Raw genomic sequence first — 14,880 nt, 5'->3', positions numbered from 1 at the left:
CATTTAGGAGTCGTGATTTGGGAATATTTTGGTATCGAATTTTTCGACGAGCTAATAGACCCAGACTGACATTTGCTTTTGGTTTATTATTTCCTATAATAAACCTTTAAAATTTATATGAATTAATTTTAGAGGCAAAAAATCAAGGAGGTCTGCAGCAATACATCCTTCCTAAATATACCAACTCTTCAGAAAAAGTTTGTCAATTGAATTACATCTCCTACAGCCATTTATAACACAGCATCATTTCTTGCTTCGGCCGGCAACATCAATATAGAAAGAATTTTTTGGGGATTGCTTTTGAATGATAATCACAAATTTCGAATTTTATTAGCAATGCCGATAAGGTAGTAGTTCAGTAGCTGAACGCATGATACAAAGAAATATTATTTTAATTCAAGATGTAGTAGAAGAAAGTATAGAGAATTCCCGAATCAAAACTCAGTGCAATTCCTGTAATTTCTAAATATGATGTTCAGTTATTCCCTAGCATATATCGGGTGTTTCTTTCGAGGTATATAACTTTAAGTTGGCATTACTGTTCAAGATGGCGACCGATTTAACAGCTGTCAAGTGATTTATTCTCAGTTTGGTTTGGCAATTCATCATGATCAGACTCACGCCTGAACAACGCTTGCAAATAGTGCAATTTTATTTCGAAAATAATGGTTCTGTGCGGAATACGTATCGCGCACTACGTCCATTATAATTTGTTTAGCGATGAAGCGCACTTCTGATTAAATGCCTACGTCAACAAACAAAACTGCCGCATTTGGTGTGAAGCTAATCCTCAAGTGTATGTCGGAACACCGTTACATCCAGAATAACTGACAGTTTGGTGCGCTTTATGGGCTGGTGGAATCACTGGTCCGTACTTCTTCAAAAATGATGATGGCCAGAACGTTACAGTCAGTGGTGATCGGTATAGAGCCATGATTACTAACCTTTTCATTCCTGAATTGAACAAACATGATGTCCAGGAGCTGTCGTTCCAACAAGACGGCGCAACATGTCACACAGCTCGTGCCACAATCGATTTATTGAAAGACACGTTTGGTGACCGCCTAATTTCACGTTTTGGACCTGTGAATTGGCCTCCAAGATCTTGTGATTTAACACGGCTATACTACTTTCTGTGGGGCTATATAAAGTCATTGGTCTATGCGGATAAGCCACAAACCCTTGACCATTTGGAAGACAACATTCGCCGTGTTATTGCCGATATACGGCCACAAATGTTTTAAAAAAAGTAATCGAAATTGGACGTCCAGATTAGTCTACATCCGAGGCAGCCGTGGCGATCATATGCCAGAAATCATATTTAAAATGTAATGCCACAAGATCATCTTGCGGATAAATAAAATTCATGTCAATCGAATAATCCATCGTTGTTTTATTGCAATTTAAAGTTCTATAGCTCTAAAAAAAACACCCTCTATATTATTCAAGATTTTTTGTACTTTACCAGAATCGACGGTCACGGAAAGAAATTATTCTACCCTCAAGTTGTCACCACTTTAGCTTTTAGATTATTCTTTTTATTGTATCTATATGAATGAAGAATTAAAAAAAAAGTTGTTTTAGTCCGCCACAGTTGCGAGGTATATCAGATACTTAAAAGGAGCAAGGTTAACCTTTTTTCCATTGTAGAATTCCCGAAGGAATATCGAACCTTCCATTTCTCTACTTTTTATGATTACGTTCATTAATAGTTCTATGGAAAACCAAAAATGAAGTTCAAACTTTTTAACAATCAATTATTGGTGAAAAATTGGAGGTCATTCGGTTCTTCCATGTTGATTTTAATGTCCAATAATCAAAAGATAACAAAGAAGTAAAAGTTTCTCTTTCTGTTCTATTTCTCCATTTAACAACGTCATTCGCTATGCAAACATCATACGAAAAAGTCAAGATCGACTGAATAAGAACAATAGTAAATAAAATCCCAAAGAAAATAATTTTTAGTATGTCTTTAAAATGAGGACGTAGATCTCTGATATAAGAGCGTAATAAACGAGGAAATCAAGTCGAAGTGCAATTCATTTCAATGAATGAACGTCAGAGTCAGAATCTTAATCCTTCTGTCGTCATTGAATAAAAAACGGAATAGCTCGAATAAGATATTACTTTTCTTTTTATTCATGACATATAATATATTATAGTTTGTTCGAACATTAGGGGCATAAGTATAGCATGTTGATAGCGGGATAAGAACTATAGAAAATTTAAGCAGAATATTGAATCAAAAGATCTAGTAGTAGGTTGATATTTAGTTCCTATATGAAATAACAACAGGAATGTTCATGACGAGTTTCAAGAGGAGAGTATCATCAGAAACTATCATCTAATTAAACTAACCGACAACAATGACACCATGGTAAATTACATATCATATATACATTTTTGTATTATCCAACGGCGCATGAATGATCGAGCGCTCATAAGCTCCTTATGCCATTTCATAGCGTTTTTTCTTTTTTTTTTTCAAATATTCATGCATCTTCTGACTATATACGCCATGACAAATTTTCCATAGAAAAGTATGTACCTAACATCAAGATATGAAAAAATGTAAAGCAGATTAAAACTTGTTGTATTTTCAATGTTTTTCTAGGAAATATTTGTAGTGCTAGAAACACGTTACAAATGATTAACTATGATTTTCGGGACAATAAACTCGTCATCATTCCATTGCAAAATACATCCTTAATGCTCCTCTGCGCAGCAATTCTGTCATTACTTCTACAAGCTCCAATTGCTCCATGGAAGACGAGGAAATGTTAGACTATTTTACCAGTCAAGGAAGCATGAACATCTGTCTTCAAATAGAACAAATGTGATGTTTATTCAAAATTTGACGATTTCTCATTATGGAAATTACATCCACAGATTTATTATTATGTGGTTTTTTATAAGGTGTTTTCCTTCTTATCGTTAAATCCTTTTGGAGTGTAGCACTTACTCGAACTATCCATTATTCAACTAGGTACTCTAACTAATTTTCCATGATATGCAAATGTTAGGAACTCGTACTTTATGTTTTAGAAAAGTCTCAACCAATATCAAAACCCCAAACTTTTCAAAAAGTCCAATGTTTACTAGGTAAAGGGTGTTTTTTTAGAGCTATAGAACTTTAAATTGCAATAAAACAACGATGGATTATTCGATTGACATGAATTTTATTTATCCGCAAGATAATCTTGTGGCATTACATTTCAAATATGATTTCTGGCATATGACCGCCACGGCTGGCTCGGATGTAGTCCAATCTGGACGTCCAATTTTCGATGACTTTTTCCAACATTTGTGACCGTATATCGGCAATAACACGGCGAATGTTGTCTTCCAAATGGTCAAGGGTTTGTGGCTTATCCGCATAGACCAATGACTTTACATAGCCCCACAGAAAGTAGTCTAGCGGTGTTAAATCATAAGATCTTGGAGGCCAATTCACAGGTCCAAAACGTGAAATTAGGCGGTCACCAAACGTGCCTTTCAATAAATCGATTGTGGCACGAGCTGTGTGACATGTTGCGCCGTCTTGTTGGAACCACAGTTCCAGGACATCATGGTTGTTCAATTCAGGAATAAAAAGTTAGTAATCATGGCTCTATACCGATCACCATTGACTGTAACGTTCTGGCCATCATCGTTTTTGAAGAAGTACGGACCAATGATTCCACCAGCCCATTAAGCGCACCAAATAGTCAGTTTTTCTGGATGTAACGGTGTTTCGACATACACTTGAGGATAAGCTTCACTCCAAATGCGGCAGTTTTGTTTGTTGACGTAGTCATTCAACCAGAAGTGCGCTTCACCGCTAAACAAAATTCGCTTATTAAAATCGGGAACAACGGCAATCTCAGTTTTGGCCCATTCGACAAATTATTCAGTCGTGAATCTATTCATGATGAATTGCCAAACCAAACTGAGCATAAATCACTGGACAGCTGTTAAATCGGTCGCCATCTCGAACAGTAATGCCGACTTAAAATTATATACCTCGAAAAAAAACACCCTTTATATCTCGAAATGTGATTCTCTGATTTTTTGTAAGGATCATTGCGATTTATTTGTGTACCAAACTTCATTGGAAGAGCTTTTATAGTGACTGTGATTATTTATCTGCAATTTTCTAAAGAATTAATATCCGAAGAATCCATGTGAATGAAAAATATTCAAAAAGTAGTAACAATAACATTTTTCACACCTTCTTTACCTCCATTGAGACCTTCCCCAGTTAATCGGGAAACCTTAAAAACACGTTCAACAACGTGCTATACAAACCAGATTTACCAATTTGTAAGTCGAAGGTTTAAAAATACGCAAAGAACTCGAACTAAATGTGACTATCCAAATTAAGATATCTCTTCAATGGAAATATATTCATAAATCGAGTTGTGCACGTGATCTGTAAATTTGATTAAGAACTAACAACACGACCTGAATTTTTTTGCGGAGTGAAAACCTTAGACGTAACGATAGGCTAATGAAGAATTCACCGACTTATTTTATACCGGTGTGAATATTTTCACACCAATGAATTCATTTGCAATCAAGGAGGCGTCTTGCCGTTGTCTACGATAGAAGAGAAAATAGTATTGAGAAATGACAATGCATCTCAAGACGATTGAAAAATTTGGTTCATTCGTGAAAATCAATTTCAATTTCCCAACTTATGTTTTAGACATAATTTCATGAATAATCTCCATTTATCATGAGACTTCCGAAAATATTTGTACATAATGTATCAATTATACGGGTTGAATTGAATAAATTCGATAATATATGTTGTTTTTTTTTTTGAGGTATATAACTTTAAGAGTTGGTATTACTGTTCAAGATGGCGACCGATTTAACAGCTGTCAAAGTGTCAAGTGATTTGTTCTCAGTTTGGTTTGGCAATTCATCATGAATAGACTCACGCCTGAACAACGCTTGCAAATAGTGCAATTTTATTTCGAAAATAATGGTTCTGTACGGAATACGTATCGCGCACTACGTCCATTTTATCGCCTACAAAATCGTCCATCACAGCAGTTACTTCGATTAAGCATGGAACGTTTTCGCCCCACGTTTACTCTTATTGATAACTCGCATCCCCAGAGACCCCGTACGGTGCGTACAGAAGAAGCTATTGCTGCTGTAATGCGTAGCATTGAGGAAGACCCGAATGAGTCTATCCGTCATCGAGCACAGGAATTGGATCTGTGTCCATCCACTTCATGGAAGATTATGCGAGAGGATCTTGGTTTGCGTGCTTACAAAATCCAACTCGTGCAAGAATTGAAGCCAAACGATCATCAGCGTAGATTCGTCGAATGAGCCCAAAATGAGATTGCCGTTGTTCCCGATTTTCATAAGCGATTTTGTTTAGCGATGAAGCGCACTTCTGGTTGAATGGCTAATCCAACAAACAAAACTGTCGCATTTGGAGTAAAGCTAATCCTCAAGTCTATGTCGAAACACAGTTACATCCAACTGACTGTTTGGTGCGCTTTATGGGATGGTGGAATCATTGGTCCGTACTTCTTCAAAAAAGTCATTGGTCTATGCGGATAAGCCACAAAACCTTTGACCATTTGGAAGACAACATTCATCGTGTTATTGCCGATATACGGCCACAAATGTTGGAAAAAGTCATTGAAAATTGGACGTCCAGATTGGACTACATCCGAGCCAGCAGTGGCGGTCATATGCCAGAAATCATATTTAAAATGTAATGCCACAAGATTATCTTGCGGATAAATAAAATTCATGTCAATCGAATAATCCATCGTTGTTTTATTGCAATTTAAAGTTCTATAGCTCTAAAAAAAACTCTTTATTTCCGTAACAAAAAATCTGACTAGATTGAAATTAAGTTTAAATAGGTAATATGATGGAACCCAAATGTTTATGCCAAAATTTAAGAGGGTCATATAATATGAAATAACCAACAACAATGACATTATGATAAATCACATCTCATATATAGATACAGTTAGCACTCTTATTGTATTTCATCTCTGAAAGATTACTTAATTATCACAAATAATGATAAATACTATTCCATAATTAATAGGTAAATTTGTTAATCATGATTCCCTTTTTTTCAGGCTGTCGAACAGGATAGACACGTTTTGAAACGAAAGTTGACCAACAGAGAATCCGAATTAGATGCAAAAATAATCGAACTGCAAAATGACGTTACAGCCTTAACCGAAAATCTTTCAGCCAAGGACAATCTCTTGAAACAATGCGAACGCGAAAAAGGTAGCCTGGTTGCAGAATTAAATGCCCAGAATTCAAGGTAAAAACCTTAACGCAATTGGTTTGTTTTTGTTATAATTTTCCATTTCTCTTAGGTTAACTTCCCAGCTCAAAGAAGCGAATGCTGTTGAAAATCGCCTTCAACAACAAGTACAACAGTTGAAGGAACAATGTAGCCTTAGCAAAAGCACCTTATACGACCACATGAACTCAGTTGGTGGACTCAGAGAGGAACTTGATATGCTTTCAGAAAAAAATAGAGAATTAGAAAGGAGACTGCATGTTATTTCTAGTGAAAGAGATAGATTAGCAAACGATTTAGAAGAAGCTAGTGATAGGATTATTTTAATGGAGAGGCACACAAGAGAGCAAGACATCAGATACAAGCATAGTATAAAGGAACTGAGTATGCCTCAGGAACCCATGTCAATCGAGGATAGAATACATGGTAAGCTCATCTAATTTTCTAGCATCTCAATGGTGAGAAAAGTATATTCTGCATGAATATTTCGAACATTGATCTGTGTGTGAATGTTTCGTCTTGAAAAGGCATTGGCTAAGGGTCAAACACTCATTCGTATAATATTCATTAAATTCAAATATTTCAATGTTTTTTATTCCAACTCTTCTAGACTTCTGTGAGACCTTTAAAAAGCTTAGATTTTGTACGAATTGAAAGAAGTTATATTCTATACAGCTAGGAAAATGAGTCAATAATTGATTAATGTTATTTAATATGAAAAAAATTCGAAATTGAAATATTCGCTTAAAAACAAACATCAACCGAAAAATATTGAAATCAGAAAATTATAATAAAAAATATAGCTAATAAATAAATAAACATAGAGACAATTCTTTATGAACACTCATCTTAAATACTCATCTATATGGATGAAACTAGTACAAACTTAAAGATCATAAATTATTTCCAATCATCTTTTGAACAATAAGTTTTTGGGGAAAAAATATTCTCTGAAAAATACAAAAATTCAGAAACGTACATTAGTCTAATCTTAATGTTTATTTATTTGATTCATTAACTACATTCTTGAATTATTGTTTCAAAAATTAAATTCATTTTTCTGTAGATATAATAAGTTGTTCCTCTATTTCTTTTTCTTGAAGTTTTTCACGTTTATTTGCTCTTATTCCGTTAGATAATATACTGATATGTGATTTGAAAATGCTCACATCAATATCTATAGTTTATCAATTTTGATATTACATGTCAAAGTGACTTGCTTAATACTCATTTATCGAAAAAGGTGAGATATTTATCGAACGGCATTTTTAGAAAAAAGAAAGAAGTTATGAAGTTAAATTTTGTTGAATATCAGAACGATCATCATGAATGAAATTGCAGTTAATACGCTCATTGCTAGCATGTACTTCACCACAACAAAGAATATATGTTTATCTCTCGGTGATTAATCAGATGTTGACCTGCATGATGTTGAGGCTTCGGTTTTGGAATGGATATTATTGAAAAATTTGAATATACTACTGTAATTCTTTCATTCAGATGAGTTCTACCTCCAAACAGAAAACGATAAACCTTCCAAAAGAAAAGACAGTTGTTCAAAGTATTCATGACTAGTTTGATGTAGGTACATAATCTTGACCGACATAAAAAAGTGATTACAACTAGGTAGCATCTAGCATATGATTACGAACAGACTCTTCTTTTTTTTTGTTCATTGTTTTTCAAAATTATTAGATGTGCTAATAAGGCCTCAGTTATTTTTGTGGAGTACTAAATTGTAATCAAATTTTTTGGTGATGGAATGTGTCTAACACTAACCAACCTTCCTTTCTCCACTAGGGAATCCCGAAGAAAACAGATCTCTTCTTGCAGAAATGGACCTTTCCGAACCCACCCTTTCACAAGAATGCATGACGGTCTACAGACAGCTCAGGTCTTTGGTACAACATATCAAATCGCACCAAGATGACGATAGTGGACTACACAGCGATTGTTCTACCACTTCTTTGGATGATAACAGCCAGTTTGCTACAGGTCTACTCAGTGAGGTTGCTCAAGAGCTTGTCAGCTTGGTTTTGGATACAGATGCCGTAAGACTTATAGAACGTTTAGAAGAAGCACATAGGGAGATTCAAGATAGAGATTTGGAGCTCTCCAAGAGACAGGAGAAGATGATGGAACTCAGTTCAAGGGTAAAGAAAATAAGAAAATCATATGATGTAAGGATCATTTTCGCGCTTGATCAAATTCGTAGTCTGTGAAATTCACGAAATTTCGCATTTACCTTATACCTACATACTTCACTGTTCTGGAAACTTAAATCAAAACTTCCTGAGCTGTTTTGGTTTTCAAAAAGTGTGACCCTAGATTTGAACAATTATAATGAAATAATTAGTAAGTAGATTAACTAACCGAGTGACACGACCTGATGAAAACAGGTGTAGTAAAAAAATCCATTATTTTTGTAAGAAAAACAAGGCTTTTTTCACCATATTTAGAATTATCTGATCAAAGTCAACTATGCGCCGTTTTGTTCGATAACTTTTTGCCATTTTGATGGTAAAATCATCATGTCTCTCTCATAGAACTCATCGTCCCTATTGGCAAAAAATTGAGACAGTCGATTTTCACAAGCTTCTTTTGAAGCAAATTTTTCATCACCAGTCCCCAACTGCTTCAAAAATGAGTCGATTTTGTAGCGATTCGCTGGAAATTCGGTCCATGAGGTTTTTTTGCGTTAACTCGTTTGGTATCCATATATCGAGCTTCTTCTTGAGACCAGCCTTATACAAATGATTCCAAACGGTTGTTTTTGCAATCTTTAGCTTTTGGGCAATCGTTACAGTGCTTACATGAAGGGTGGACTCGACAATGTCCATGTAATCAACTAATCACAAAACTGCCAGAAAAAGTTTTTGTAAATCGAAATCTCATCTTTCAAATATCATCCATTGGAATCCTATTGGACTTATACAACGCGAAATACAGATAACTAAAGCCATATATTGGAAAAATAATGGATTTTTTCACTGCACCTGGAATGAGTAGAATATTCTGCATTTAAATTTGTTACTATCTTTTTATTTATATTTTCCTGCCATGGACTCGAAACCCGAACAATATTCTTTCCTTCTTCAGATATCTGTTTTTGATGTTGAGCTGCAGGCAGCTAGAGAGGACCTCCTCAGAGCAAGAAATGACGCTATAAACACATCTGCACAAGATGAAGTCGTCACTAAGGCCAGACACGATAGAGATATAGCAATAGAAAGAAAAAATAAACTCGAGATAGAATTGGCAAAGACTAGGATGGATCTGATGCAAGCCAATGGTCAATTGATGGAAGCAATTCAACAGAAGGTCGAGTTGAGTCAACAGCTAGAACAGTGGCAGGTAAATAAAGAAATTGACTGCGATGTTGAAGCATTTATGAAATTATTTATTGAAAAACCATTGATTCAATTGATGTTTTTTTTCAGATGGACGTACACGAACTATTAGAAGAACAGGTCAAAAACAAGCTCACTTCCCAAGAAGTCAAATTAAGGTCCGCAGTGCAATCAGCACCTATACCTCCTCCTAGAAAAAGGCTGCTAGGCTTTTTATACCGATAGCAATTAATGCGAGATATGCATATTAAAATGTCACTTAAAAAAGATGAAAATAATTCGTGATGATTGTACATTGAAAAACGAATTATATATTTACATTTGGTCTCTAACTGATAAGACTTGATTTTATTAAGCAATATGAAAGATGTACTTAATTTCCACTGTGATTTTTTTATTTATTAATAGAACTGACTTTTCTTATCAAAATTTGTGATTCAGTGTTTTTCGTTCGTAGTTTCATATGAGATTACAACGTTTAATTTTACACATTGTATTTATATTATAACAATTGAACATTCATGATTTTTTTTACATTTATATATTGCAGAGAGAGGTAGCGCCATCTAGAAAAGCATGTCACGAATTCGAAACGTCAAATATACTAAGGTGTTGTGTAAATTGATTCAGAAAGCCTAAAAGGTATTTTAAATGAAAGCGTGGAAGGCTTTTCAATTGCTTCTCTTTGTTATTGATTAAAAATTTCAATTAAGGAGATTGTGCAAAAAATGTATCCAAAATGATATGGAATTCACGTTTGATTTGAAACACAATAGAGGCCTTTAAAAGCATTTCATTAACTGTGAAGTTATAATATATAATTAATCCATTGTAAATATTCCACTTATTCTGTCATTTTCACTATAAACACTTATTTAAGGTCAAAATGTTGTGATTTGTAAATGTATAGATAGGTAGTTAATCAAAATTGACTAACTAAACCAAAAATATTTAATGTTTAAAAACATTTGCATTTATAAAGTTTTTCAAGATTTATTCCGTCCAAGAAGTGCTTGAAAATTGTTACCCTGAGTAAATAGATATATTTTACCATTTGAAAGAGTGTTCTGTTTCCATCCTTCAAATTATATTTCAAAGAATAAAACTCCCTGTCGAACGACAAAACACTGAGGGGAGATATATTAAATGAATTTGATATATCCTGCTGTTTTCTACTGATAAATACTTATATGAATATCAGTAGTAAGATACATTATATGGCCCTACAATCTTCGTTCATCTAAGATCACTGAGCATACTTAGATCTAGACTTGAATTTCCTATTATGTACTTGGTGGCCAAACTGCAAAATATGCATAGTATCTAATTTCTGAACTACTGAATTTTAAAAATATAAAAAAAAAGAAAAAGTTTGTTTCAAATGTCGAAATACATAACATTATATAGATGTGAACCATTCAAGGTTGCTATAAAGATAACAACAACATACAAGCAATTTTTTTTTACAATGGGAAAACACTTTATAGCAATATATTCATTGAAAAATTAATCTATTTATTGATCAACTAAGTGTTTTCATGTCCCCAACCGAACAGCATTATTTACTTACTCCTGATCTTTACACTTGATTAGTAGAACTTGGCATTCTTATATTGCCAATCTTTAGTCAAACTCCCTGAGATTTGTAAGAGAGAATTTTAAGTCAAGTAGGCCTATTACTTTTATTATGTTCTTACCATTCAGCTTCTTCTATTTTTCGAGCTAAACAAACTTAGATATTCATCACTTTGAAAAATAAAAAATTTATTCCATACTTCGATTCATTAAAACTCTTTAGTTTGAGGTAAAGACAGAATACCATTAGTTTTGTAGTTTTTATTTACACAATATACAAAACTATATAAAAATGAATGCTTCATTTAAATGTGAGCAAAAAACTGTGCAAACTTTTGAAATTCCTATTGAAAGTACAATTTGTAACATTGAGATCTATTGACATTAAGATAATTTCGATTCATTATTTTATGACTAACAAGCAAAGTGAAATAAATTTATTCTGATACAATAAGAACCCTCAGTTTTGAAACTTGAAGGTGAAAGTTATACAAAATATTTCTGAGCAATAAAAATGTTTCGATTTCATCAAAAGAAGAGTTTGCACATTATTGACTAAGATATTTGGACTTAAAATTCTATAAACCAATGTCAACATAAATGCATGATCAATATCTATATCACATGTGTCAGATATACCTACAGAAAAAATATTTCCAAGAGATAATTAATTTCAGTATGACATTCAACAAATTAACAAAGTACAAAAGAGAAAAAACTATAATCAAGGCACTTGCAAAAATTGACTGGTATATTCAAATCATCTGTGGAAAACAGAATCAAGTCTACATCAGAGGAAACATTTCTCCTGTTATACAATTCGATAATAAATAAAACTTACATGATAATTAGGCTTATGTTAAATATCACTTGTGAACATTATATGTAGAATAATCTAACTTTTGAGGTGGAAATCAGTAAGTCATCATCATAAAACTTCGTCTCTATTACCAAGTTTCCACTGAAAAAAACAGAGAGTTTTTAAAGATATAGTAAGTACCACAAAACATTTTGATTATGAATGCAAAATCCAATTCTTCATTCACACATCAATTATATTTCTGTTAGTCTAGTAGTAAGCTACTAAAAATATTCTTAAAACTGTGAATTTTTCTGTAACGAGATACAAGCAACTTATCGAATACTTAATAATTCATATTTTAAATGAAAAAAATTAGAAATATATTATCTTATATTCGTCATCATATCTTTTTTGGAGGGTAAGATGACGAGGAACGTCCTCTGAAGAAGAAGGTATGTTAATCAAAAAATAAACAATTAAAACTAAAATACATTTATTCACATTTATAACATATATTTTTATATGAATCAATCAACAAGTAAAACATGTATATATAACATGTATTCTCAAAATAACCAAGCAGGGCAATATGATTTTCTCAACACAGTTTAATGAGTTCCAAAGAAACATGACCGGTATGATTGTCTGTTAATAATACACAGGCTTTTTTGGTTGAACAAGTCTATTGCATGAAATGTTCAAAATATTTGAAGAATTTCTCAGGCATCATCCATCCAGAAGGATGAGCTACTACATAAGTGAAATGTATCATTAATTGAAAATGTTTTCTTCAACAATCATATGTGCAAAAGAAGCCAGTTTTGAAGAAAAAAACTACAATTTTTACCAATACTTATCAAAAAGAGTAAAAACAGTATTTTCAGAAGAACAGATATTAATTGGAACAAAACTCGATCAACATCGATGTCTGAGTTACACTAAACTCGTTAGATATATTGCTTGTATTTCAAGTTTGGGACCTCAACTCGGGATATTTTTCCCAAATTACTTACTGAACAAATCAAGCAACTTTGCATCTTGCAATAAACTTTGGTATCCAAAAAAAACTAAAATCTATCACTCACTTTAATACTGATGCTGGCATCATTTGACTCTCCGGCGCTGCTTCCATGATCGATTGCCATGTGTTTGTTGATTCAGCCATAACAAAACCGAATTCGAAGTACCATTCCTCAAGGCAACGTCCCTTAAAAAGAACTTTTTGCTCCAATCTGAACTTCTCAATCTGCTCTTTGGAACTAAAACTAAACTCTCTAGAAACTGCACGACATTGCAAGATTGATTTGGGTACGTGCGCTTCATGTTCTATGTCAGGGTAGGATATATCTTCGTTTCCTTGCCAGAAAATTTTTCCACCGTCTGCGTCTCTCAAACAGATCCAATTACTAAAAAATCGACAAAAATTTTAGTAAACAAGGAATAAGAGACAAGTCACTAATTGATTTACACTTGAAAGCCCTTCAAAATACCGTCTGCCTTTTTATTGGGTTCTTCTGACATTCCTCCTTCGAAGATTCACCAGAATATCCAAGCAAGTAATATTAAAAGAAAAGAGTTTAGAGAAAAGTAAAATATTACAATTGATTAATAGATAACAGATTTCTGAACGAACCACAGAATCATAATGTTGACATTGATATCATAGGTTAAGGAGCTATCATAGACCTATAATAATGTCTATGGGAGCTATAGATTGGCAACATTGTTTTTCGCGCCACCTATTGGCTTGGGGTAAAATTCGAGTCAGAATTCGGAAAAAGTAGGAATATCATGGTAGCCTAGTGATATTTTTAATTTGAATCAATATGAATATCCTTAGAATATAGATATTAATGTTCTAAGGGAAGATCACTATGATTTACACCTTCCTCACATGTCTTGAAAGCTGCCAGGAATGGTATGAATATAGCACCATTGTGAATAGAATATTCTTCCTATTCCTTATAACAAAGCTAACACTTTATTTTAGTAGTTGAAGATATCCGCGAAAAGCGTTGTGAGCGGAAAAAAACAGTGTGGAAATCAACTGAACTAGCGCATCAATACTTCACCTTATTCAGAACCTCACGATCAAGCAGAGAAAACCAACACATAAATAAATGAATCAGTGATTCCCATATACATACATTCAATAACATTATTACATATTATTCATGTCAACTTATTCTATGTCTATGGTGATTCCCCGATTCCCAAACATCCTGACATGCGCCATCTAATCGAACGGAACCTCCATAGACATTTCTCTATGGGAACCATAGACCTATAACATTGTTATGTTATTATAATAGGTCTATGATGGGAACCTCTACAGCTGACTCGTGGGCTTGTTATTCTTGTTAATATTTCCTATTTTGACTGATAGTCGACAAGAGAGAGATAAATCTTCGATTCATCAAATTGAATATTATACCAAAGACCAGGTTCCAGTTATCGAGAGTCCATTGTATATTCTTTTTTCCAATATCATTCTGAATGAAAATTACAAATTCAAGAGTTCCAAAATTATCTTATTTAGGGGCATATTATCGTATTATCGGATATGGGTCAAAATTATCTCATTATTCGATACTTATCGTACCGATGGCAACCTTGTGTTGGTGAGACATGTCTAATCATTTGATAAATGTCTTTTATAACTACTTCATTTGGCATAGTACTGAAATAATGCATTCTTTCATTGTCGATTTTGCAATTTTACCCAATTAATTATTTAATTATTGACTATCAGATGACAGACGACAAAATAGAAATTCAAAGATCTGTCACTGTCATTCGTTTTCGATATCAGCGCCTTGCAATAGTTCACTTTTAAAATCACGTTAGAGGATTATTTAGTACAGGATCCTTTAATGAAA

At 33.5% G+C, this 14,880-nt stretch overlaps 2 protein-coding genes across 3 annotated transcripts in view; one reads left to right on the top strand and one right to left on the bottom strand.

The window, feature by feature from the left end:
• Window positions 1–10,684, top strand: part of LOC123674815 (bicaudal D-related protein homolog) — a 72,098-nt gene extending 61,414 nt beyond the window's left edge. The window contains exons 3-7 of one of the 2 annotated variants that reach the window (XM_045609905.1): window positions 6,099–6,292; window positions 6,348–6,700; window positions 8,108–8,427; window positions 9,374–9,628; window positions 9,715–10,684. In XM_045609905.1, coding sequence (XP_045465861.1) covers window positions 6,099–6,292; window positions 6,348–6,700; window positions 8,108–8,427; window positions 9,374–9,628; window positions 9,715–9,849 — 1,257 coding nt within the window. In that variant the 3' untranslated portion in view covers window positions 9,850–10,684. Of the gene's footprint in view, window positions 1–6,098; window positions 6,293–6,347; window positions 6,701–8,074; window positions 8,428–9,373; window positions 9,629–9,714 lie in introns of both variants that reach the window. The other variant, XM_045609904.1, reaches the window with a different exon arrangement.
• Window positions 10,685–11,445: 761 nt separating this feature from the next.
• LOC123676378 (retinal rod rhodopsin-sensitive cGMP 3',5'-cyclic phosphodiesterase subunit delta) lies at window positions 11,446–13,652 on the bottom strand. Its single transcript, XM_045612253.1, has 3 exons — window positions 13,470–13,652; window positions 13,087–13,407; window positions 11,446–12,160 (listed from the first exon to the last, which is right to left on the bottom strand). Exons 1-3 carry the CDS (start codon window positions 13,520–13,522, stop codon window positions 12,079–12,081), a joined length of 456 nt encoding a protein of 151 aa, XP_045468209.1. The 5' UTR covers window positions 13,523–13,652; the 3' UTR covers window positions 11,446–12,078.
• Between the last annotated feature and the right edge of the window lie 1,228 nt (window positions 13,653–14,880).

This window comes from Harmonia axyridis, chromosome 3 (genome assembly GCF_914767665.1).
Source record: "Harmonia axyridis chromosome 3, icHarAxyr1.1, whole genome shotgun sequence".
Classification (NCBI taxonomy): domain Eukaryota; kingdom Metazoa; phylum Arthropoda; class Insecta; order Coleoptera; family Coccinellidae; genus Harmonia; species Harmonia axyridis.
This window is presented reverse-complemented; position numbering and strand designations above follow the sequence as displayed.